Genomic DNA, 25,867 nt, shown 5'->3' with positions numbered 1-25,867 from the left:
CTGTGCGAGGGATGTATCGGTATATGGAAATACGCGTCTTTTAGATCTAACGTTGTCATGTAGTCTTGCTGTTTCAGTAGTGGTATTACGTCTTGTAACGTGACCATGCGAAAGTGGTCTGATTTGATGTAGGTGTTTAGTGTTCTGAGATCCAATATTGGTCTCAGACTTTTGTCCTTTTTCGGTATTAGAAAGTACAGTGAGTAAACTCCTGTGTTCTTTTGTGTTTTTGGTAATAATTCTATTGCGTCTTTTTGCAGTAATGCTTGAACTTCTAGTCCTAGAAGGTCTAAATCCTGTTTGGACATTTTGTGTTTTTTCGGTGGGACGTTTGGAGGGAGTTGGAGAAATTCTATGCAATAACCATGTTGGATAATTGCTAAGACCCAAGTGTCTGTTGTTATCTCCTCCCAAGATTTGTAGAACTGGCTTAGTCTTCCCCCCACTGGTGTTGTGTGAAGGGGTTGAGTGACTTGTGAGTCACTGCTTGTTTTGAGGGGTTTTGGGCCCTTGAAATTTTCCTGGGTTTCTTGGGAATTGGCCCCCTCTGTATTGGCCCCGAAAGCCTCCCCTTTGATACTGTCCCTGGTAGGTAGACGTGTTGTTTGTGAGGTGCTGGCTTGTGTGGCTTGACCTCGAAACCCTCCTCTGAAAGTAGTTTTGCGAAATGTGCCAAATGTGCCTCTGCCCTGCGGGGAATAGAGTGCGCCCATGGCTTTAGCTGTGTCAGTGTCTTTCTTTAATTTTTCAATTGCAGTGTCCACTTCAGGTCCAAACAATTGTTGTTCATTGAACAGCATATTGAGCACTGCCTGTTGTATCTCAGGTTTGAAGCCGGATGTGCGCAGCCATGCGTGCCTCCTTATCGTTACAGCAGCATTTATAGTTCCTGCAGCTGTATCTGCTGCATCCATAGAAGAACGGATTTGGTTGTTGGATATGTTTTGTCCCTCTTCAACCACTTGTTTTGCCCGTTTTTGGAATTCTTTGGGGAGGTGCTCTATGAGATGCTGCATCTCGTCCCAATGGGCTCTGTCATATCGCGCTAGGAGTGCCTGCGAGTTGGCGATGCGCCACTGATTTGCAGCTTGTACTGCAACCCTTTTTCCGGCTGCATCAAACTTTCGGCTCTCCTTGTCTGGAGGTGGTGCGTCGCCTGATGTGTGCGAGTTGGCTCTTTTACGAGCTGCTCCTACGACAACTGAATCTGGTGTCAGTTGTGATGTAATAAAAGCAGGGTCTGTGGGTGGTGCCTTGTATTTCTTCTCCACCCTTGGGGTTATTGCTCTGCTTTTAACTGGCTCCTTAAAGATTTGTTTAGCGTGCCTTAGCATTCCAGGGAGCATAGGAAGGCTTTGATAATTGCTATGGGTGGAGGACAGGGTGTTAAAAAGGAAGTCATCCTCGATAGGCTCTGAATGTAGCGATACGTTATGAAACTCTGCTGCCCTAGCTACCACCTGAGCATAGGCGGTACTGTCCTCAGGTGGTGAGGGCTTAGTGGGGTACGACTCAGGGCTATTGTCCGATACTGGGGCGTCATAGAGATCCCATGCGTCCTGGTCATCTTGGCTCATGGTGGTATGAGCTGGTGATTGTGACGGAGTCTGTGCCGGTGATATAGGAGTTACCGGTGGTGGAGAGGGTGGTGGAGTTACCTTCTTCACCACTTTTGCTTGTGGTGTTTTTTCTTGTTGTTGGAAATCTAGTTTCCTTTTTCTTCTGATTGGGGGAAGGGTGCTGATCTTCCCTGTACCACTTTGTATAAAGATCCGCTTTTGCGTGTGATCTACAGCTGTTGTTTGTAATTCCTCCTCAAACCTGTGTTTTTGAAGTTGGGAGGACAGTGATTGTTCCTCTGAGTAGGAACTGGCTTTCGGTTCGGTTGCTGGGCGTTTTGGCACCGAAACCGTGTCTTTTGTTGTTTTCGGCTCCGAAGAGATTTTCCTCTTTTTCGGTGTCGTACCTTCTTGGCGTCGACCATCTTCGGTGCCGCTATCCCTGTGCCGAGCAACTTCGGTGCCGCTGTCTCGGTGTCGACCCTTTTCTGCGGCAGTATCTCGGTCCCGAGATTGCTGCATGCCTGTGTCTCGACCTGAGTCGGACGATCTCGGCACCAGCTCGCCCTTTTTCGGTGCCGATGGGCGGTCACCTACTTTATGGGTTGAGCCATGGCCTGTCGGCAGTGGCGTCCCCTGGGCTTTGTCTGTTTTTCTGTGTGATGCTTGTTTCGACGTCTTACTCACAGTTTCTTCGACGTCGAATTCTTTGGAATCGGATTCGTGGATGGAGAATGTTTCTTCTTCGAACCGTTGTTGTCCTGTCGGCGTGGACGCCATCTGCAACCTTCTGGCTCTTCGGTCTCGGAGCGTTTTTCTCGACCGAAACGCTCAACAGGCCTCACACGTTTCTTCTTTGTGCTCGGGTGACAGGCACAAGTTACAGACCAAATGTTGGTCTGTATAGGGATATTTACTGTGGCATTTAGGACAGAATCAGAACGGGGTCCGTTCCATCAGTCTCGATGTTGCACACGGTCGGGCCGACCAGGCCCCTACGGGGGATTGAAATTACCCCGAAGGGCTACCAGAGCTCTTCAAGATTCGGTGTCGATTCCAATCTAACCCGATACCAAACGAAACAATACCGACGAATTTTCCGTTGATTCTGACTAACTTTCCGACCCGAAACACAGAGCGAAAAGGAACACGTCCGAACCCGATGGCGGAAAAAAAACAATCTAACATGGAGTCGACGCCCATGCGCAATGGAACCAAAGTAGGAGGAGTCCCTCGGTCTTGTGACTCGAAAAGACTTCTTCGAAGAAAAACAACTTGTAACACTCCGACCCAACACCAGACGGCGGACTATGCACAGCATGTGTATCTGCAGCTACACATGCCACCGAACGTATGATTTCATGCACTCTAGGAGCTCCTTAAAGGACCCCTAGGTTTGCATGAAGGGTTTTCCCGGGCAGCCCGCCCTGCTGCCATCCTGCAGACTTAATTCTGCCATCCTGCTGCTTGAACAGCTCAAGCCCAAAAAGGCAGAAAAAAGGACTTTCTTTGGGAGAGGGAGGCAACACCCTCTCACTTTTGAAATAGGAGTTACATGGCTTGAGAGGGGCAGCACATTTGGTGGCCTCCTTGCGTAAACCAGTCTGCACCGGTTCAGGGACCTCCAGTCCCTGCTCTGGCACGAAACTTGACAATGGAAAGGGGAGTTATCATACCCTGTCCATCACCACCCCAGTGGTGATGCCCAGAGATCCTCTAGGTGGCTGCTTGATACTGCCATTTTGAAACCAAGCTGGGCATAGGCCTCAGGGAGCATCTGAGTGGGCAGATCAGGCAGGTGACGTCACAGCCCCCTCCTGATAGGTCACCTTGCAAGATGACCAATCCGCCTTCCAGGGCTATTTAGGGTCTCCCTCATGGGTGGATCCTCAGATTCGATGGGCAAGCTTCCAGGACGACGACTAACATTTACGTCGACTTCTGGCCACTGGAACCAGAACTGAACTTCACAGTAACCTACAATCTGCAGCTCCAGCAACAATTTCGCTCTGCAACATTGTTTCTTCAGCCCCGGCTGTGCATCCTGTGAGGGCGGCAAGTCTTCAGTCTGCACCAAGAAGCAAGAAGGAATCTCCCTTGGAGTGAAGGAGTTACTCCCCTGCATCTGAGGCACCAACTGCAACAACCGGCTGCGCGAGTCCTCTCTTCTGCAACTCTGCATAGATCTTGCAAGACAGGTGGTGGTCTTGAGTGATCCCTGCTACCAGTTGTCAACTTTGGAGGTGGTGAGCCTTTGCCTTCCCTTGCATGACAGTACATCTGTGCACCGCGACTCTTGCAGCTATCAAGGCTTGTTGGCTCTTCTTCCAAGGGATCTTTAAGCTCCGTGTGGCCCTGGCGGCCAGCACTCTTCCCTGCAACGCGTGGTCTCCTGTCTGCTGCTCCAGCGATGTGGGATTCATTTCCAGGTGTGCTGAGGGGGGGACTCACTTCAACTCCTGTGCCTGATGCCTGTGAGTTGCCTATGGAGATTGCATCCACAATTTCTTGCTCTCCTGACTGTTGGGGGTCGCCTGGGGCTCCTCTCTGTGGGTTGAATCCACTCAGACTTTCCTGGTCCCCAGCAGCTCTGCAACTTCTCTTCTGCGACTCTTGCCTTTGCCAAGGCTTGTTGTTGGTTTCTTCATACCACTGAGGAACTGCAACTCTTCTTCCAACGTGGGACATCGACTGCATCACTTATGGAACTCTTCCTATCCTCCTGTGCTGCAAAGCTGACTTCTGGTCTTCACCCTCGACCTCGTCCTACATCTCCAGAAGGGTGGGTAGTAGTTTCTGCCCCAACCGGACACTCAAACCGGATGTGGACTTAGTGCACTTCATTTGCAGGTCCTCTTCTGTCTGGATCCATCTTCTCTTTATTTCAGACTTGGTTGGGTCTTGCACTGTCCTCTTACAAAGTTTCTCTGTGGGTGTGGGGAAAAAACAGGTACTTCCCTCTTCTCTCCTGGTCATTGGGGGACACTCTGGTACTCACCTTTTGGTGTTCCTAGATCCTCCAGCTCCCCTCTACAGGTTCATCTTACCTGGGTGGTGGTCCCTCATTCGCATTTTATTTCTTTAGTTTATGGTTTGGCCTTCCCCTAGGGTCACCGTTGTCTATTGTTATTGCTCTGTTTTCTATTATTTTCTATGCTCATTCCTGATATCGAGGGTGTATATAATAGTGTGTTTACTCACCTGCTAGTCAAATTTTGCCTATATAGTATTTGTGTCACTAAAATGAAAGTACTTTTATTTTTTAACACTGTGGTTTTTTCATGTGTGTAAGTGCTGTGTGACTGTAAGGGGTATTGCTTGAGCTATGCATGTCTTCTAGGTAAGCCTTGGCTGCTCATCCACAGTTGCCTCTAGAGAGCCTGGCTTCCTAAACACATACTACTCCTCACTAATGGGGGATACAGATACCTGAGCCTGTTATAGAGTAATAACATCAAAGGTGCTCACCACACTCCGGTCAGCTTCCAACACCTTATTACTGGTGTGTGGCGGGTACCTAAGGTACGTACACCTTATACCAAGTCCAGGTATCCCTTCTTAGTGAAGTGTATGCAGTGTCTAGAAGCTAGGCTCTCTAGAGGTAGCTGTACATGAGCAGCCAAGGCTTATATAGGAGACTTGAAAAGCTCATGCAATACCACTGTAGTCACACTGCACTTACACACATGATAGAAAATACTCAGTTGTACAAAAACAAAAAGGTACTATTTTTGGAACACAAGACCACAAATTACTAGAAGGGCAGCCCTCCAATAGGAGGTAATACACTAAATATTTACACTAGTAATCAGAAATAGGCTTAGAAAAGGTAAGCAAACAGTGCAAAGAGCAATAACAAATAGTGACCCTAGGGGAAGCATAATCCACATACCAAAATAATGGAATACGAACACAGGAGCCCCCACCTGAGTAAGTGGAATGTGTAGAGGGGTGCTGGGAGTACTACAAAACCACAGAGGTAAGTAACACAGTACCCCTCCCCTAGCAACCAGGAAAGCAGGAATATATCACAGGATTTTCCCCAAACCACTCAAAAGGAGGAAAAGAAGAAAAAAAGACACCCAGAGGAGACTGCAAGCGTCGCAGCGAGTCCACAGGAGCAGAGGCAGCACCCACAGGAGTTGCACTAGTTGCAGAAGAGGCCCACGCAGCACCACAAAAGAGGATCCCACGCCACTGGAGATCCAAACATGAGGCTGTGCTTTGCGTGAAGGACTACTGGGGGCTGGAGCTACACTTCACCTGAAGATCTCTTGGAGGAAATGCAAACAAGCTTTGGCAGCTGCAAGCGATGCGGTGCCCAGAGGTACTGTCCTGCATGGAGAGACAAAGGCTTACTACCACTAAAGTTAGACAGCTGGCAAAGAGGACCAAGAGGACTACTCAAGACCACCACCCGTGATGCAGGATCCACACAGCTGAGGAGAGAGGTTGTCGCTTGTTGTAGGCACCTGCGGTTGCAGGGGAGTGACCCCTTCACTCCGAGGGGGATTCCTCCTTCTTCTTGTGCAGGCTGAAGAGTTGCTGTCTTCTGAGGATGCACGGCCGGGGAATGTATCAAAACTGGCAGGAGACGTGGAAACAAAGTTGCATAAGAGTCTTCTTCGTTGTTTGCAGTGTTGTCGGTTCCTGGAGGGTCCAGTCGCCGTTCCGTGGCTAGAAGTCGAAATGGAGGTTGCAGAGGAATCCTGCTAGAGTCTTGCAAGCCGAATCAGAGGACCCACCCAAGAGAGAGACCCTAAATAGCTCTGAAAGAGAGATTGTTCGCCTAACCAGGTAAGCACCTATCAGGAGGGGGCTCTGACGTCACCTGGCCTGGCCACTCAGATGGTCCCAGAGTTCCCTGCTAAACTTGGAAACAAGATGGCAGAACCCAGGGACCCTCTGGAGGAGCTCTGGGCACCACCCCTGGGGTGGTGGACAGGGGGTCACTCACCTTTCCATTGTCCAGTTTCGCGCCGTAGCAGGGACTGGCGGTCCCGGAACCGGGGTGGACTGGTTTATGCACGGAGGGCATCAAATGTGCCCTTCAAAGCAAACCAGTGGTTTGGGGAGGCTACACCTCCCAAGCCAGTCACACTTATTTCCAAAGGGAGAGGGTGTTCTCTTCCAGGGGATCCTCATAAAGTCATAAACATTGAATATTCCCGCCCTCGTGCGGGGACCCCAGAGCATACATAAAATACACACGAAAAAAATATAGCATTTTTTGTAGACAATTTTCATACCAAACTCATGTATACATGTGTACAACAGCAATGCAGACTATATTGATAAACAGGCTAAAATGCTTTATTTCTATGGAGCTTTTTTATTTTTAAAAACACTCCCTTTCAAAATTACAGGAAAAAAAACTTTCCGAAGCCCCATAGCAGGGCCCAGGGAAAGAAGCAGTAGCAACACACAAGTGAAAAAAAAGAGAAAAAACTACTTTGAAAACAATGGAGCATTATTAGCCAATAGGCTGCATGCAGGTTAACACAGCAGAACCACAAAATTTGGCACTGTGCCTTTAAGACCCTGAGCACCTCCAGTATCCCACCATGCCTCAGGGGTGAAGGAGAGGTGACAGTTGGTTCACAGTTAGGTCAGTTCTTTTTTTCGGCTTCTTCTGAGAGGATCCTGGAGCATTGAGCTCTCAATTTTTCTGAGTTTTTCCACAGAAAAATATTTAAAAACAGCATTTTTTCTACCTTCACTCGACGTTTTTCACCTTTGTCTGAGTGAGGGGATTTTACCTGACTGGAAAATGCCTTCTCTTTTTGTGAAGTGCCCTTCCTGTGGGAAGAAGAAGGCATTGTGTGTTTGCCTCAGAGCCACTGCCCTGACACATGCAGGCACTGTAAAAACATGTCCAAAAGGACTCTGAAGGATAGGGAAAATGTCACTTACCCAGTGTACATCTGTTTGTGGCTGGGTAAGTGACATTTTCCGTTCGATGGCATGTGTAGCTGCAGATACACATGCTGTGCATAGACTAGTAAGCAGTTATCTCCCTGAAGCGGTGGTTCAGCCTGTAGGAGTTGAAGTAGTTTGAAATAATGTTCTTAGTACAGCCTGACCTACTGTGGCTTGTTGTGCAGTTAACACATCTACACAGTAGTGCTTGGTAAATGTATGAGGCGTAGACCATGTTGCTGCCTTACATATTTCGTTCATTGGAATATTTCCTAGAAAGGCCATGGTAGCCCCTTTCTTTCTGGTTGAGTGTGCCTTTGGTGTAATAGGCAGCTCTCTGTTTGATTTAAGATAGCAGGCTTGAATACACTTAACTATCCACCTGGCAATGCCTTGTTTTGAAATTGGATTTCCTGTATGAGGTTTTTGAAAGGCAATAAATAGTTGTTTTGTCTTCCTAATTTGTTTTGTTCTGTCAATGTAGTACATTAGTGCTCTCTTGATGTCTAATGTATGTAGTGCTCTTTCAGCTACCGAATCTGGCTGTGGGAAGAACACTGGCAATTCTACTGTTTGATTTAAGTGGAACGGTGAGATAACCTTTGGTAAGAATTTTGGATTTGTTCTTAGAACTACCTTATTCTTGTGTATTTGAATAAATGGTTCTTGTATGGTAAATGCCTGAATCTCACTCACTCTTCTTAGAGATGTGATGGCAATGAGAAATGCAACTTTCCACGTTAAGTATTGCATTTCACAAGAATGCATGGGTTCGAAAGGTGGACCCATGAGCCGTGTTAAGACAATGTTGAGGTTCCATGAAGGAACAGGTGGTGTCCTTGGTGGTATAATTCTCTTTAGGCCTTCCATAAACGCTTTAATGACAGGTATTCTAAATAGGGAAGTTGAATGAGTAATCTGCAGGTAAGCAGATATTGCGGTGAGATGTATCTTTATGGAAGAGAAAGCTAGATTTGATTTTTGCAAATGTAGTAAATATCCTACTACATCTTTTGGAGATGCGTGCAATGGTTGAATTTGATTATTATGGCAGTAACAAACAAATCTTTTCCATTTATTTGCATAGCAGTGTCTAGTGGAAGGTTTTCTAGCTTGTTTTATGACCTCCATACACTCTTGTGTGAGGTCTAAGTGTCCAAATTCTAGGATTTCAGGAGCCAAATTGCTAGATTCAGCGATGCTGGGTTTGGATGCCTGATTTGTTGTTTGTGTTGTGTTAACAGATCTGGTCTGTTGGGTAGCTTGACATGAGGTACTACTGACAGGTCTAGTAGTGTTGTATACCAAGGTTGTTGGTGCTATTAGTATGAGTTTGAGTTTGTTTTGACTCAATCTGTTTACTAGATATGGAAGGAGAGGGAGAGGGGGAAAAGCGTACGCAAATATCCCTGACCAATTCATCCATAGAGCATTGCCTTGGGATTGATGGTGTGGGAACCTGGATGCGAAGTTTTGGCATTTTGCGTTTTCTTTTGTTGCAAATAGATCTATTTGAGGTGTTCCCCAAATTTGAAAGTAAGTGTTCAGTATTTGGGGGTGAATTTCCCATTCGTGGACTTGTTGGTGATCCCGAGAGAGATTGTCTGCTAGCTGGTCCTGGATCCCTGGAATAAATTGTGCTATTAGGCGAATGTGGTTGTGAATTGCCCAATGCCATATTTTTTGTTAGGAGACACAACTGTGTCGAGTGTGTCCCCCCCCTGTTTGTTTAAATAATACATTGTTGTCATGTTGTCTGTTTTGACAAGAATTTATTTGTGGGTTATCATGGGTTGAAATGCTTTCAACGCTAGAAATACTGCTAACAGTTCTTAGTGATTTATGTGAAACTTCCTTTGATGTATGTCCCATTGTCCTTGGATGCTGTGTTGATTGAGGTGTGCTCCCCACCCTGTCATGGAAGCATCCGTTGTTATGACGTATTGTGGCACTGGGTCTTGGAAAGGCCGCCCTTTGTTTAAATTTGTACTGTTCCACCATAGAAGCAAGATGTATGTTTGGCGGTCTATCAACACCAGATCTAGAAGTTGACCCTGTGCATGTGACCATTGTGATGATAGGCACTGTTGTAAGGGCCGCATGTGCAATCTTGCGTTTGGGACAATGGCTATGCATGAAGACATCATGCCTAGGAGTTTTAATACAATTTTTGCTTGTATCTTTTGTGTTGGATACATGGCCTGTATCACCTTGTGAAATGTTTGAACCCTTTGTGGACTTGAAGTGGCTATCCTTCTGTTGTGTTGATTGTCGCTCCTAAGTTTTGCTGTGTTTGACACGGCAAAAGGTGTGACTTTGCATAGTTGATGGAGAAACCCAGCTTGTGAAGGGTCTGTATGACATACTTTGTGTGACGTGAACACCTTGTTAGCGTGTTGGTCTTGATTAACCAGTCGTCTAAGTAAGGGAACACGTGTATCTGCTGCCTTCTGATATGTGCAGCTACTACTGCCAGGCATTTTGTAAAGACTCTTGGCGCAGTTGTTATTCCGAATGGCAACACTTTGAATTGGTAATGTATTCCTTTGAATACGAACCTTAGGTATTTCCTGTGGGAAGGATGTATCGCTATGTGGAAATACGCTTCCTTTAGGTGTAATGTTGTCATGTAGTCTTGCTGTTTGAGCAGTGGGATTACGTCTTGTAATGTGACCATGTGAAAGTGGTCTGATTTGATGTAGGTATTTAGTGTTTTGAGATCTAGTATTGGTCTCAGAGTTTTGTCCTTCTTTGGTATTAGAAAATACAGTGAGTAAACTCCTGTGTTTTTCTGTAGGCTTGGTACTAATTCTATTGCGTCCTTTTGTAGTAATGCTTGAACTTCTAGTCCTAGAAGATCTATATGCTGTTTTGACATTGTGTGTTTTCGGTGGGACGTTTGGAGGGAATTTGTGAAATTCTATGCAATAGCCATGTTGGATAATTGCTAAGACCCAAGTCTCTGTTGTTATTTCTTCCCAAGATTCGTAGAATTGGCTTAGTCTTCCCCCCACTGGTGTTGTGTGGTGGGGTTGTGTGACTTGTGAGTCACTGTTTATTTTGAGGGGTTTTGGGACCCTGAAATTTTCCCCGACTTCTTGGGAATTGGCCTCCTCTATATTGTCCCCGAAAACCTCCCCTTTGATATTGACCCTGGTAGGTAGGTGGTCTTGTCTGTGAAGTGTTGGTTTCTGTGGGTTGACCCTGAAACCCTCCCCTAAAAGGTGTCTTCCGAAATGTGCCTCTGCTCTGCGGGGAGTAGAGTGCGCCCATGGCTTTGGCTGTATCGGTGTCCTTTTTTAGTTTTTCAATGGCAGTGTCTACCTCCGGCCCAAACAATTGCTGTTCATTAAACGGCATATTGAGCACAGCCTGTTGGATTTCGGGTTTGAACCCAGAAGTGCGCAGCCAAGCGTGCCTCCGTATTGTGACTGCAGTGTTTATTGTCCTTGCAGCTGTATCGGCTGCATCCATGGAAGACCGTTTCTGATTGTTAGAGATAGTTTGTCCTTCTTCCACCACTTGTTGCGCTCTTTTTTGGAACTCCTTGGGAAGGTGTTCGATGAGATGTTGCATTTCATCCCAATGAGCCCTGTCGTATCTTGCCAAGATTGCTTGCGAGTTGGCGATACGCCACTGATTTGCTGCTTGTGCTGCAACTCTTTTTCCCGCTGCATCAAATTTGCGGCTCTCCTTGTCTGGAGATGGTGCGTCGCCTGATGTCTGCGAGTTGGGTCTTTTACGAGCTGCCCCCACAACTACTGAGTCCGGTGTTAGTTGTGTTGTAATAAACATTGGGTCTGTGGGAGGTGCCTTATATTTTTTCTCCACCCTTGGAGTTATGGCTCTGCCTTCAACTGGCTCCTGAAATATTTGTTTTGAGTGCCTTAGCATTCCTGGGAGCATGGGAAGGCTTTGATACTGGCTATGGGTGGAGGACAGGGTGTTAAAGAGAAAGTCATCCTCAATAGGTTCCGAATGTAGTGAGACATTGTGGAATTCGGCTGCCCTTGCGACCACCTGTGCATATGATGTACTGTCCTCAGGTGGTGACGGTTTAGTTGGATATGAGTCTGGACTATTGTCAGACACTGGGGCGTCGTAGAGGTCCCATGCATCGGGATCATACTGGCTCATTGTGGTATGACCTGGTGAGTGCGTTAGTGGTGGAGTTTGCGCCGGTGATGCATGTGTGGATTGTGGTGGAGAAGGTGGTGGTGTTACTTTCTTTACCACCTTTGCTTGTGGTTGCTTGTCCCCTTGTTGGAAAACAAGTTTCCTTTTCATCCTGATTGGGGGAAGAGTGGTTATCTTCCCTGTGTCTTCCTGGATGTGAAGCCTCCTTTGAGTGTAGTCAGTTTCTACAGTTTGAAGCTCTTCACCAAATCTATGCAATTGGGTGTTTAGTCCTTGTTCCTCTGTATAGGAACTAATTTTCGGTTCCGAGGCTTTTTTCGGTACCGAAACCTTTTCGGTAGGCTTTTTAGGCTCCGAAGAACATTTATTTGATTTCGGCGTGGTATTTCGGTGCCGAACATCTTCGGTGCCGCTGTCTCTGCGCCGAATTGTCTCGGAGCCGGTGTCTCGGCTCCGAGGTTGCTGTGTGGCGGTATCACGACCGGAGTCGGATGACTTCGACACCAGCATGCCCTTTTTCGGTGCCTTGGCTCGGTCACCTAGTTTTTGGGTTACGCCATGGCCTGTTGGCAGTGGCATCCCCTGGGCTTTTGTGGACTTTTCGTGAGTCCTAATTTTCGACGTCTTACTTACTCCCCCGAATCCGACTCTTGGATGGAGAACGCTTCCTCTTCGTCCTCGAACCGATGTTGTCCTGTCGGCGTGGACACCATTTGCAATCTTCTGGCTCTTCGGTCTCGGAGCGTCTTCCTCGACCGAAACGCTTGACAGGCTTCACACGTATCCTCCTTGTGCTCCGGGGACAGGCACAGGTTACAGACCAGATGCTGGTCCGTATACGGATATTTGTGATGGCATTTAGGACAGAAGCGGAACGGGGTCTGTTCCATCAGTCTTGAAGTTGCACGCGGTCGGGCCGACCAGGCCCCGACGGGGTATCGAAATTACCCTGAAGGGCCACCGGAGCTCTTTAAGATTCGGTGTCGATTTGTTCTAACTAACCCGATACCGAACGAAACAATACCGACGATTTTTTCCGAGATTCTAACTAACTTTCCGACCCGAAACACGGAGCGAAAAGGAACACGTCCGAACCCGATGGCGGAAAAAAAAACAATCTAAGATGGAGTCGACGCCCATGCGCAATGGAACCGAAAGGGGAGAAGTCCCTCGGTCTCGTGACTCGAAAAGACTTCTTCGAAGAAAAACAACTTGTAACACTCCGAGCCCAACACCATACGGCGGACTGTGCACAGCATGTGTATCTGCAGCTACACATGCCATCGAACAGAGAAAATCACGCTTCATGGTCTTCATGAGAGGCAGAAAACATCGTCCGCTTCACTTCCCAGGCAGTCAACAAGCCATTCTCAGGAGAGACAGGCTAGATCGACGTCAGCTGGTAAGAAGGTGTCTGACCATTCCCCGTCACCGCTGCCACTGTCGCATCGTCACAGATCGCCGTCAACGACGACCCGACTGACGTCGATGGATACGACGTCGAATGTACATAGCCATCATAAGGGCAGATCTCCGTCGACAGCAACCCACCGATCGACGTCGAGCCAGCACCGCCGTGCTCATACGCCGTCGAAGGCCTCACATCCCTCGACGGCACGGAAGACGACGTCGAGATCGCCTCAACGGCGAGAGCAGAGACTTCAGTCGTCAGCGGCCCATCACTCGACGGCGAAGCACACGACATCGAGCAGATCGCATTCAAGGGACCACCGGTCACTGTCGAAGCGCTCGACGTTGAGACCTGAGCAGTCCGTGGTACTCCCTTCGACGTCGGTGCATCTTTCGACGTCGACATAGGTGCTGCCTATCTCGCAAGGAGAAGAGCGTCAGCTACCACCGGCTGAAAAGAACATCACTCCAACAAGTCCAGTGGTCTCCATAAGGAGTGGATCGTCTAGGCGGTCAGAGCCACATCATCCGGGCACATCTCGCCCATAAACCTATCGCCAATGTGGTTGGAGAGTCTTGACAAAACGGCTGCTTCTCCAGACTCTCAATACTCGCGAATGTACACATCATCGGCTTCTCTCCCGAGGACACCATCGCCAGCAGCGCGTACAAAACGGGCTCGTTCTGCGTCTCGCCAGTCTGCCACTAGGCCTTGGCGCACTTCAACAAGATCTATGAGCAGGTCACGCTCCCAGAGAAGATAGAGATTGCGCAGTTACAGAAGGTCTCCTTCTTGGTCCACATCGTCTGGGTCTTCAGTAAGAGGGTACTCCCCAACTCTAACGGATTCTCCACCAGCTAGAGTTTCCCCGGTGGACGACATCACAACTTTCAATGAGGTGCTTCTCAGGGGAGCACAGAAGCTGAATATTGAGGTCCCGGAACCTTCAACCTCCTCGTCGGTAATCTTTGAAACCCTGCAACACAGGGCGGTTTCAAAGAAATTGTTACCGCTTGTGCCTGGTCTTCTCCAACCAACCATGGAGCCTTTTTTTTTTTTTTTTTTTTGTTTTTTAAACACCAGCAAACCTCCATTCAGCTCCCGCTAGGATCTTAAATTAATACAAGGCCCCTGATCAAGATCCTTTGTTTCTCAGGGCTGATTCACCACCAGACTCAGTCATATTGGCCGCAGCCCGTAAGACGCATTCAGTGGCGTCATCCTCTACGGTTCCACCGGACAAGGAGAGTAGACACCTGGACTCTCTGGGGAGGAAGATGTGTGGCACGGCGGCGATGATGAAGGTCTCCAGCGCCTCCGCACTCCTAGGCAGATGTGATCGGTCACTCTGGGACTCACTGAGCAGGTTTGCAGAAAAGCTGCCTAGAGAGGACACACAGGATTTTCAGGAGATCCTTCAGGAGGAAAGTCTGGTGTCCAATCAGATCATCAGTGCGGCAGCAGATGGTGCAGACTTGGCAGCACATGGTTACGTGCATGGGGTTTGTGCGAGAAGATCTTCCTGGCTAAGACTCACAGGATTAAAGCAGGAAGCGCAGCAGTGTATCCTGAATCTTCTCGTTAACGGAAACTTGCTATTTGGAACCCACACAGATGAGGAGATGGCGCGTATGAAGGCGGAGGTTGACACCATGAGGGCAGTGGGCTTTGAGAGGAGGAAAGACCTCAGGCGAAGGTATAGGCCTTACGACAGGCACCCGTTCCAACAGAGGGTACAAACCCCTCATTGGTCCCAGAGACCACAACAGAATCAAGAGCGTCCCCTCTTCCAGTCTCGTAAAGCTACAAGAGACCAAGGGTCAAGCAGACCTCAGAAGTCTACCCCAAAACCCCCCACATAACAATGAGGATTCGCTTCCCTTAATACCGTACACCCCTCTGGTTGGGGGAAGTATCACAGCGTTCATTCACGAGTGGCATGGCATTACAAAAGACAAATGGGTGCTGAACATTGTAGAGAGTGGATACTCTCTTCTTTTCCGGCAACCTCTTCCTCACTTGCCACCAACCAAATCCAGACCTGCTCACATGAGCTTATTACGCTAAGAGGTTCATGCTCTGTTACAGAAAAAAGCAATAGAAAAGGTTCCAGTCGCACAAAGAGGAAAGGGGGTGTACACCCGTTATTTTCTAGTAGCAAAGAAGGGTCGGGAAAGAGTTTTCAGACCGATTCTAGACTTGAGGCTACTGAACAAGTACATAAAGAAGCAAAAGTTCAGGATGCTGGCTCTCCACCAGATTTTCCCTCAACTGCATCGAGGAGACTGGATGTGCTCCATAGATCTGCAAGATGCGTATTTTCATATCCCGATCATTCCCAAACATCGGAAATTCCTACGATTTGTGATAGCCTCCCAACACTATCAGTTGAAGGTGCTCCCGTTCGGACTAAAATCTGCCCCTCGCGCATTCTCCAAATGTGTAGCAACGGTAGCGGCGCATTTAAGGAAGCAGAAAATCTTCATTTATCCCTACCTAGATGACTGGCTACTGAAAGCCTCCACTCCGGAGCAGGCGAAAAAACATCTGGACATTGTTCTCTGTGTTTTCCGATCTCTAGGTCTACAAGTCAACTTCCAAAAGTCCACCCTCATCCCAACACAAACCCTCCACTACCTGGGAGCAATACTGAATACAGAGCTCGAAAGAGTGTATCCTTCGGAGGAATGACTTATCAATAAGGAGGAAGTGTCAAGACCTTCGGGGTTCCCCCGCGCCTACGGCCCATCAGGTGGCATCTCTGTTGGGCTCCATTGCCTCTTGCATTTTCATTGTCCCGAACACCAGATTGCATATGAGGCCTCTTCAAGAGGCTCTGGAGAAAAACTGGAATCAACACACAGGCCACTGGTAGGACAGAATGCTTCTTCCGGTAGGAACGCAACAATCATTACGATGATGGATGCACAGACATCACCTGTCAGTAGGAGTTCCTTTTCATCAGCCAATCCCGTCCGACACTCTGGTAACGGATGCGTCGCTTCAGGGCTGGGGAGCTCATCTGGGTTCCCTTCAAGCTCAGGGCTTCTGGTCCAACAAAGTGAGGGCGTACCATATCAACCTGCTGGAGCTCAGAGCGGTTCATCTGGCTCTCAAGTCATTTGCTCCATCGATTCAGGGAAAATCTTTCCTGGTACAAACGGACAATACGACGACAATGTATTATCTGAACAAGCAAGGAGGGACGAGATCCCGGCCCCTGTCTCGGGAATCTCAGGCCATTTGGCATTGGCTCATAGTGAGGGGAAGGTCTCTTACAGCAATTCACGTCCCAGGGCAACAAAATGTGGAGGCGGACTTCCTAAGCAGAACCCTCAAGGACGCCTACGATTGGGTTCTTCACGACATTCGTTCAATGGGGTCAGCCTCAGTTAGATCTCTTCACAGACGAGGTAAACAAGAAATGCCCAGATTTCGCGTCCAGGTGGGGTCTCGAGGGAATGCCCTGTTGATTGACTGGTCAAAGATATTTCTCTACGCCTTTCCACTGATTCCCCTCATACTAGCTGTGATGAACAAACTCTACAGATCCAGCACCAGAATGATTCTCATAGCCCCGCAATGGCCTTGTCAGTTCTTGTCTCCTCAACCTATCAGAACAACCGCACAAGAGGCTGCTGTGCAGACCGGATCTCCTTTGCAGGCTGGGAGGCAGGATACTTCACCCCAACCTTTCCTCTCCGAGCTTGACGGCATGGCTCCTGAATTCCTGCAGTATGGGCATCTAGGGCTCTCGCAGGAATGCATGAACATCTTAAAGGAGTCCAGATGGCCTTCCACCCGGCGCTCTTACGCGTTCAAGTGGAAGAGATTCTACATATGGTGTCGTCAGCAGGGTCAGAATCCTATTCTGGCTCAGGAGGAGGTCATATTGCCTTACCTGCTCCATCTGCCGAAATCAGGTCTGCAAGTGTCATCTATTAAGGTACATTTATCTGCCATTACAGCCTATCGTAAGTCACCTTCTCAGGAATCCTTTTTCACAAGGACAGTAGTCGAGGATTTCTTAGAAGGTTTGAATTAGGTTTTTCCACCCATTCAAAAACCCTCGCCTCTATGGGAACTGAACATAGTATTATCTAGACTCATGGGCCCTCCTTTCGAGCCTATCCACAAAGCTTCTTTACAACACCTTACGTGGAAGACAGCTTTTCTCCTAGCCATTACTTCGGTGAGGAGGGTCAGTGAATTTCAGGCTTTGTCCTCCAAGGAACCGTACACGGTTTTCCATGAAAATAGAGTTGTTCTAAGAACTCATCCATCATTCTTACCGAAGGTGGTGTTGAATTTTCACATTAATCAGACTATTTCACTACCAACTTTTTCCCCAATCCGGATACTCCGGCAGAGAAAGCTTCGCACTCTCTGGATTTGAAAAGAGTGCTAAAATTTTCCTTGGATCAGACCAAATTGATTAGACGATCTCACCACCTATTTGTAAATTACTGTCATATGAGAACAGGCGATGCAGCCTCAAAACGAAGCATATCTAGATGGGTAATGTCATGTATTGTTACTGCATATCAATTGGCTAACAAACAGTTACTGGCTAGGCCTAAGGCTCATTCGACAAGAGGAAAAGCAGCTACTGCTGCCCTCCTTAATAATGTTCCGATCTCTGAAATCCGTAAGGCTGCTACATGGGAGTCTGTACATACATTTACTAGGCATTACTGTTTGGACTCAGATGCCAGAGCAGACGCTCAAGTTGGGCAAGCGTGTCTGAGAAATTTGTTTGCATAGTGTATATCTTTTCCTGCACTTCTATTAGACAGTCCGCAGAGATAAGGGATGGGCTTGCTAATCTATTCAATGTTTATGACTATTGATGAGGATCCCATGGAAGAGAAGGATAAATTACTTACCTGTAAATCCTAGTTCTCTTCCAGGGGTATCCTCATCAAAGTCATAAACAACCCACCCTCCTCCCCAGACGCAAGTCTCCTAGAAGTGCAGGACAGAACATCTCTCTAACCTGTTGGATACGTTGTCACCGTAAAAAAAGTACTGACCTAACTGTGAACCAACTGTCACCTCTCCTTCACCCCTGAGGCATGGTGGGATACTGGAGGTGCTCAGGGTCTTAAAGGCACGGTGCCAAATTTTGTGGTTCTGCTGTGTTAACCTGCATGCAGCCTATTGGCTAATAATGCTCCATTGTTTTCAATGTCGTTTTTTCTCTTTTTTTTCACTTGTGTTGCTAGTGCTTCTTTCCCTGGGCCCAGCTATGGGACTTTGGAAAGTTTTTTCTTCTTGTAATTTTGCAAGGGAAAGTTTAAAAAAAAAAAAAAAAAAAAAGAAAAACAAAACTCCATAGAAATAAAGCATTTTAGCCTGTTTATCAATATAGTCTGCATTGCTGCTGTACACATGTATACATGACTTTGGTATAAAAATTGTCTACAAAAAATGCTATATATTTTTCGTGTATATTTCATACTTATACATGTGTGTTTATTTTATGTATGCTCCGGGGTCCTCGCTCGAGGGCGGGAATATTCAATGTTAATGACTTTGATGAGGATACCCCTGGAAGAGAACTATGTTTTACAGGTAAGTAACTTATCCTTATCTCCCTCTCCCAAAGGAAATCCTTTGTTCTGCCTTCCTGGGCTTGATCACATCAAGCAGCAGGAGGGCAGAAACCTGTCTGAGGGGTGGCAGCAGCTGGGCTGCTCGGAAAACCCTATAAGATTGCTGGTAGCAATGCAGGGGGGTCCTCTAAGGAGCCCCCAGAGTGCATGGAATCATACTTCCAATACTTGCAACAGTATTGGGGTATGATTCCAACATGTTTGATACTTAACATACCCAGGTTCGGAGTTACCATTATGTAGCTGGACATAGGTAGTGACCTATGTCCAGTACACACGTAAAATAGCGTCCCTGCACTCACTAAGTCCAAGAAAATGGATCTGGAGTTTGTGGGGGCACCTCTGCTAGTGCAGGGAGACCCTCACACACAGGTACTTGCACCCTGCCCTGTGAGCTGAGAGGGCCTACCATAGGGGTGACTTAATGACCTGGTGCAGGGACCTGTAGTGAAAAGAGCACCGGGGGACCACAGGTCAGCACCAAACACCCTAAGTGGCGCAGGGGCGGCCGAGTGCAGGGTGAAACTAAGTGTTGGGCTCCCAATGCTTTCCAATAGGGGGACACACAAAGGTGCTGCAGGCTAGGTCCAGGGGGGTCAGTTCTGGAAAAAAGCACAGGCTGGACAAGGAGGAAAGCTGCCTGCTGGACTGGTGGTCGGATTTTCTAAGGCCACGGGTGCTGCGGGTGCAGGGGTACCTTTAGGCACTAGGTCGGATTCTCTCTCCGGTCGAGGGGGGGGGGCTTCCTCTGGATTTAGGCTGCAGGCGTCGTGTTGGACATGAGGGGTCAACCCAGGGTGGACTGTAGGGCTGGTACCCAGGCGATTCGGAACTAAATGTTTGGCCCACGGGTCGTGGGCGTCGGGTGCTGAGTGGGAAGTACTCGTGGATCTGGGCAGTTCTGGAGTCTTTTGTTGGATTTCTTTCTGGAAAGAGCCACTGTCCACGGGAGAGCTTGTTTCTCTGGGGTGCAGGCAGTCCTCTTGAGGCTTTTAAGAGGACACTGATCCTATAGGATGCATCGCCTTTTTGTAGCAGGGCTTCAGAAGCTGGACACAGGCCTGTAGGGCTGGGGCCAAGTCAGTTGGTGTCTTCAGTCGTCTCTGCTAGGGGTCAGCTTAGCAGTACTTCTTTCTTCTTGAGGTCACCAGGAATCTGACAAGCTAGGTTCAGAGGAGCCCTTAAATCCTGGATTTAGGGGAGTTACAGGTGTCAGTACAGTAGCCAATGGCTACTGTCCCTGAGGGTGACTATACCCTTTCTGGTGTCCACTTCCTTTGGGGAGGGGGCCACAGACCGATCCCTATTGGTCCCTGTCCTCCAAATCAAGATGGAGAATTCTGCAAGGAGGAGGGTAACTTTAGCTCTAGACACCTTAAGGGTGGTCCTAGCTGAAGTGGTCACTCCTCGTTTTTCCTAAGCTTCCCGCAGGACTTGCCGCCAACAGTGGGGCTTTGTCCAGGGGGAAGGCATCACCACTAGCTGGAGTGAAGTGGGGCACTGTAACAAGAGGCTTCAGCCTTTGAGGCTCACCGCCAGGTGTTAGTTTCTGCAGGGAGGAGGTGTGAAGCACCCCGGTGCAGGCTCTGTTTTTCGATACAGAGAGTACAAAGGCTCTCACCCCATGTGATCAGAAACGTGTATGGAAGTGGTGGCACACACTGGTCAGTCCTGCACTAGAAGTTTGGCTAAAATACAGGGGGCATCTCTAAGATGCTCTCTGGGTGAATATTTCAATAAATCCAACACTGGAATAAGTGTGGGTGTATTGAGCGGAGAAGCTTCATACCAAACTTCCTAGACTTCAGTGAAGCTGTTATGGAGCTCGTAATGACAAACTCCCAAGCCCATATACTCTGTATGGCCACACTGCACTTACAATGTCTAAGAATGGACTTAGATACTGTAGGGCAGAGGTCTTCAAACTGGGGGGCGGGCCCCTCTTGGGGGGCCTCAAGTGATCACGGGGGGGGAAGGGGGCACCAAACTCTGGCCAAAAGAAATATACAGATAACATGCCTTTGTTTTAAGCAAAAGCATGTTATTGCAGTTTTAAAAAGGTAACACTACTTAACTGTAATGTTTAAATAGGCTTACACCTATTTAAACATTGCCATATTTCTAAAATAATTGTGAAAAATTCTGAGGGGGGGCCCAATGATTTTTATTTTTCAATTGGGGGGGGGCAGCATTAAAACATTTGAAGACCACTGCTGTAGGGGCATATTGTTCCTGCAGCTATGCTTTCACCTGTGGTATAGTGCACCCTGCCTTAGGGCTGCAAGGCTGCTCGAGGGGTGACTTACCTATGCCACAGGCAGCGGGTAGTGGGCATGGCACCCTGAGTGGGGTGCCATGCCAATTTTGTCTTTTTCTCCCCACCAGCACACACAAGCTTCAATGGCAGTGTGCATGGGCTTGGTTTGGGGTACCCCAGGGTGGCATAATACACGCTGCAGCTCTTGGGGACCTTCCCTGGCCACAGGGCCTTTGGTACTATGTGTACCTTTTACAAGGGATTTAACGGTGTGCCAGTTGTGGGAGCAACGGTACATATTTAGGGAAAGAACACTGGTGGTGGGGCCTGGTTAGCAGGATCCCAGCACGGTGTAACCATGCCTAAAAGGGCACTTTCCTACAGTGCTGTTCTATTGGTCAACCTTGAAATGCAGCACAACCTCTTATGGAGAACACCTGAGCCCAACTAATCTGTCACCACACCTCACTGATCAGAAGTGTGATATCACATTATTGAGCATCTCAAGCGTATCATGTCATCGGAATTAAATGCATGTGCAGACGTGTTTATTGTTACTAGTCCTTTAGATAGCATCCAATATGCCACTGTTAATAGTTTCCCTTGAAAAATGTACTGCCTTGCATGTCTCTGGTGGCTGAGTTACCCAGCCAGGGTCGGCTTTAGTGCTGGTGGCGCCCAGTGCAACAATAAATTGCACCCCTTCCAGTCCCTTCCTCTCTCCCCCCCCCCCCCCCCCCCCCCCCAACCAAATAACCACACCCTCGGAATCAATGGGGCAAAAGTGCCCTTGATCTCTCCGTAGCCCCTCTCTCACATACATCTCATTTGTTTTAAAGTGCTGGTAAAGGCTGTCTTTCTCATTAGTAAAGTATATCTACCCAAATGAACCCTTCATGGCAACAATGGGAATGGATAATAAAAGACTGGGATAAAAACATAACGTCCTAACCTATGTTTTGCAGTCTGCATGCAGCTCTGTGTGACAGTTTGTAACAGACATTGTTCTATATTCGGGTTGTCTCTTATGAACTGTGGTACCAAAATGATTCCTGTGACACAAGCAATCATTCACTCAGATATACACATAAAATAAGGATCTGTGATCTGCACAGTATGCATTCTTTGCAGAGGCATATTAACCCTCTGTGTTACTTTATGGTGAATCAAAACTGCCACTAGACAAAACTCCATCTCACTCTCTATCAGGAACATTAACCACCAGAATTATCTTGACATTTTTATTGCTGTCTGAAAGCTTGACACAAAAGGAACTCTGCTGCACTTGTGCTTAAATCGTAAGTAATTGCTAGACACAGGGCCCCCTCCCCAGGTCAGGCCAAGTGCGGCCGCACCAGTTGCTCTGCCCTGTACCCATCATTAATGTAAGTCTTCGCTGCAAATATCACCTACCAATCTCCCCAACCCTCCAAACTTGACACTTTTGGCACAGACTAAAAAGTCCAGGGCTTTTTTAGGTGACTGTCTACTTCCCTTTACAGTAGCATGTAGGCACACATCCACTTAGAGGGTCTTACCAAGCTGAAGGTGTCATAGCTCTGCATTAGCTCCTCCATTTTGTACTGTTCTAGCACCACGACGTTGTGAAGGCTGGAGCTGCGGGCACGGGCACAGGCCTCACAGTGCACTAAATAGGAGTTCTTGTTCCCGTTCTCACTTGTCACGAAGAGGATGTTGAAAACCTCCAGCTGGGGTGGAGACGTGAAGCATAATATGGGCACAAGGACGAAGAAAAAGTGTGGATGAAAAAGAGATATTGAAGAGAAAAAAAAACGTTACTAACAGCCCTGTGGTCCCCATTCCAACTGCTCTTCACACTTCCATTTCCCAAGATTCTTTCGTCATACTGAAGGGCTGAGTCACAGATATAGAGAGTGTGAGTGTGAGTGTGTGTGTGTAGCCACGTTGTCCCTAGTTCTTTCACTCAAAGGAAGCTTGCTATTTAAAGTGGGAAATGAGAACCAAGTTCGGTGGAAGTGTTTATGAGGACAGGTCCTGAGGAAGGCTTCTAAAAAGGAATTAAGTAAAGGGGGAAAATACATTCTGTAGATAAGATGCCTGCAATAATGTTTTGCAGCATGAGACTCTTCTGAATTTACACGCTATGTCCTATTCTGTCATCCAGCTGTTTGAAACTATGTAATCAGCCATTAACTATAAACTTGTTAAGCTATCGACCATAAGCCAATAATGCCACAAAAGTGCCCTCTATTTCAGATTTGTTGTTCCTCCTGTCCCCCCTTCCTTCACTGATAGTATGAAAGGGTGGCATGTTAATCTAATGGAGCCTCAAGCTGCGAAACCTTTCAAACAGTTGTCATTTGCCCCATGGATCCTCTTCTAGTCACATAATAGGCACCGATTGCGCAGTGGTTTTAGTCCCTGCGGAGGTGGGTTTGAAGGAAGATCATTACTAAACAAATATTTTAAAATAGTTTGACCTACGAATGCCTCTTTTTGTGTTTCGTTATCAATACAATAATGTTTTGTGAATGTACGCACTGATGACCATACTGCAGCAGTACATATGCCATTTAAATAGACAGACTTACTCCCAGGACTGATTAACCCATATTTTATGCTAAACCAATGTTTCATTAACTATCCATATTAAGTAAAGGCCAAATCTATGGCAAGGAGTACTCACGTCACATTCATTACAATAATAGGCAGGTTCGTCCTTCACACGGCTTTGGTAGACAAGCTTCTTCCCGGAGTTGAGGAGGTTGTCCCGCTGCACCTGGCAATGCTTGATGGACTGCATAAGAGTGTACCTGTAAGATTAGGGGGCAAACAATAAACACCTAAGAATGAGCCATGACACTGCAGAGGTCACCCAAACCAAACTTCAGACGCTGTGGTAGAGCCACCCCCAAAGCCTATCACTGAAAAAGACAGTTGAGTGCACCAACGTGCCTCACATAGTGACCTAACAGATCTTTGCTTACAATAAATGCAAAGGATTACATTCTCTGGGGAGCATGTACACTACATATGCAGTGGAAAACTTTGGTGCAGGTTCGTCAACCGATTCTCCTTGGATTCCCTTGTGTGAGGGTAGCACAGATACACACCCCAGTGGTAATAATTCTTAAGATTATCAGTGTAAGTCTTGATTTCACCGTTGTTCTAGTTGTGCACTGTTGACAGGAGCTAGAGCTTTCACCCACCCCCAGGGTATTGATGCCTCAGCCACTGCCTTGGACGGAAAATGTTACATACCTTTAACAAAGTGTTTGAGGCTTACAGTATTATAGATTCACATGCTGGGAATACTAGGTGGAAGGACCTTGGCTAAGGTATGCATTTATTGTTACTTAGTGCCTCCCTCCTACCCCGCTCATTAAAATAAACAAATAGAACACCAGAGCAGGTCTTTCCCACACTGCCCTCCCTTGCAGGCATCCTACGCAGAAACTCACTTTATCATCTTGTACAGATCCGGTTCAGTGATTTTCACAGTGCGAGCGACATTCCACGAGACGTGGATCATGGGCACAATGGACTTAACTTTCTTCACCTCATTCCACTCATAGCGCTCCAGGGCCAATTGATATTGATAGGCTGCAGTGAAAAGAAAAGCACCATCATTCAAAAATAGTCTATTTCATTTAGAAACTTCAAGACAGTCAAACACTGCAAAGACGTCCCTTCGGCCCGCAAATTCAAAATACCAGTTAACATCAAGTGGAGGTGGCTTTGTAGGAAAAGTAGCTGAGAACAAATGTTTTTACTCCGCCTGGCGGCATTTTGCTTCCCCTTTTGCCTGAACGTCAATAAACCAATGATCAGTAAATATGTCTTGAGGAACCACGTCTTAGCAAAACAAATATTTGCAATGTAAACACTACCCTTAAAGGCTATTGTTGATCACTTTTCCCATTTGCAGTACATTGTGTTCTTGGTTTTTACTTCTCATAAAGTCCTTCTTTATCAACTTGAGATTTATGTGGGTCCACATAATTGTTCCTCAGCCACGGAATATTTATTTATTTATATTTTGGTGGGACGCATGATTACATAAAGGAGAAGGGGTAATAAGGTGAGAAAAAAATAGAAAATAAGAGTCAAACAGGAGTAAGGACACAATAGTGTACCACTCATGCCCCAATACGGTTCCCCCAGTGGCAACATTATCTGTTGCCCCAGTATTCAATTACCCGGTGCCTGCACAATGTCTGACGAGAGCTGGACTTAAAGCGCCTTTAGACCACTACACTTCCATAAAGTATCAAGTTCAGAATCATATGCACACCCTCACCAAAAATGCAATGGCTAAGGAGTTTCGGGATGTAAGCAAAACAACGGACTAGAACACAATGACTAGATGCAGCGTGCCCCAGTACTTTTCGATGTCTGTGCCTATGAAAGTGTTTTTTTCTGTTGAAGAGCCCTCCTAGTGTTAATCCTTTTATTCTTCTATGCATAGCCTGTTGTTCATCATCATGGGGAGCAGTACTATTTGCTTTCCTGCCTGTTACGGAAGCAATGATGCATGTCTTTACACCACTCTCTACATCACTATTCTCTTAATGCTTCTTTATTTAGAAATACTTCTAGCATGACCAATAGTAGTTGACCAAAAGGCAGTGGGGCTTGCAGCCAAATCCACCTCTGGGTAACCTCTGAAATATTCTTGGTGCTGCAAGGATAGTCTACATTTCTCTGTATGTCAGTGCCACCAGTTTCACCTTCCTTGATGGCAGGAAAATAGTGCTTACCAGTTTATACATCAGTAAATGGCTAGTCTATAACCTATTTGAAAAAGATAGTCTTTCTACCAGGAGTTTCACCATAGATACTGTCTAAATTCTAGGAGTGGCCGTCTGTTAAGCCAGTTAATCTAGAATGTTGTTCTAGATTCTCTTCTGAAGGAGGATTCCTGAAAACAGCCAATCCGTCATAGGGTGATCTACAAAAGATTGAGTTGGCATCATGTGATGTTCTA

At 47.2% G+C, this 25,867-nt stretch overlaps 1 protein-coding gene across 9 annotated transcripts in view; it reads right to left on the bottom strand.

Moving 5' to 3' along the window:
* KDM6B (lysine demethylase 6B) overlaps positions 1–25,867 on the bottom strand; it is a 511,446-nt gene that overhangs the window by 5,593 nt on the left and 479,986 nt on the right. For all 9 annotated transcript variants that reach the window (XM_069218686.1, XM_069218685.1, XM_069218684.1 and 6 more), the window contains 3 exons: positions 24,342–24,483; positions 23,567–23,693; positions 22,437–22,607 (listed from right to left, as the gene is read on the bottom strand). In XM_069218686.1, coding sequence (XP_069074787.1) covers positions 22,437–22,607; positions 23,567–23,693; positions 24,342–24,483 — 440 coding nt within the window. The remainder of the gene's footprint in view (positions 1–22,436; positions 22,608–23,566; positions 23,694–24,341; positions 24,484–25,867) is intronic.

Source organism: Pleurodeles waltl, chromosome 12 (assembly GCF_031143425.1).
Source record: "Pleurodeles waltl isolate 20211129_DDA chromosome 12, aPleWal1.hap1.20221129, whole genome shotgun sequence".
Classification (NCBI taxonomy): Eukaryota; Metazoa; Chordata; class Amphibia; order Caudata; family Salamandridae; genus Pleurodeles; species Pleurodeles waltl.
The sequence above is the reverse complement of the archived record's forward strand: the minus strand, read 5'-3'. Positions and strand labels throughout refer to the sequence as shown.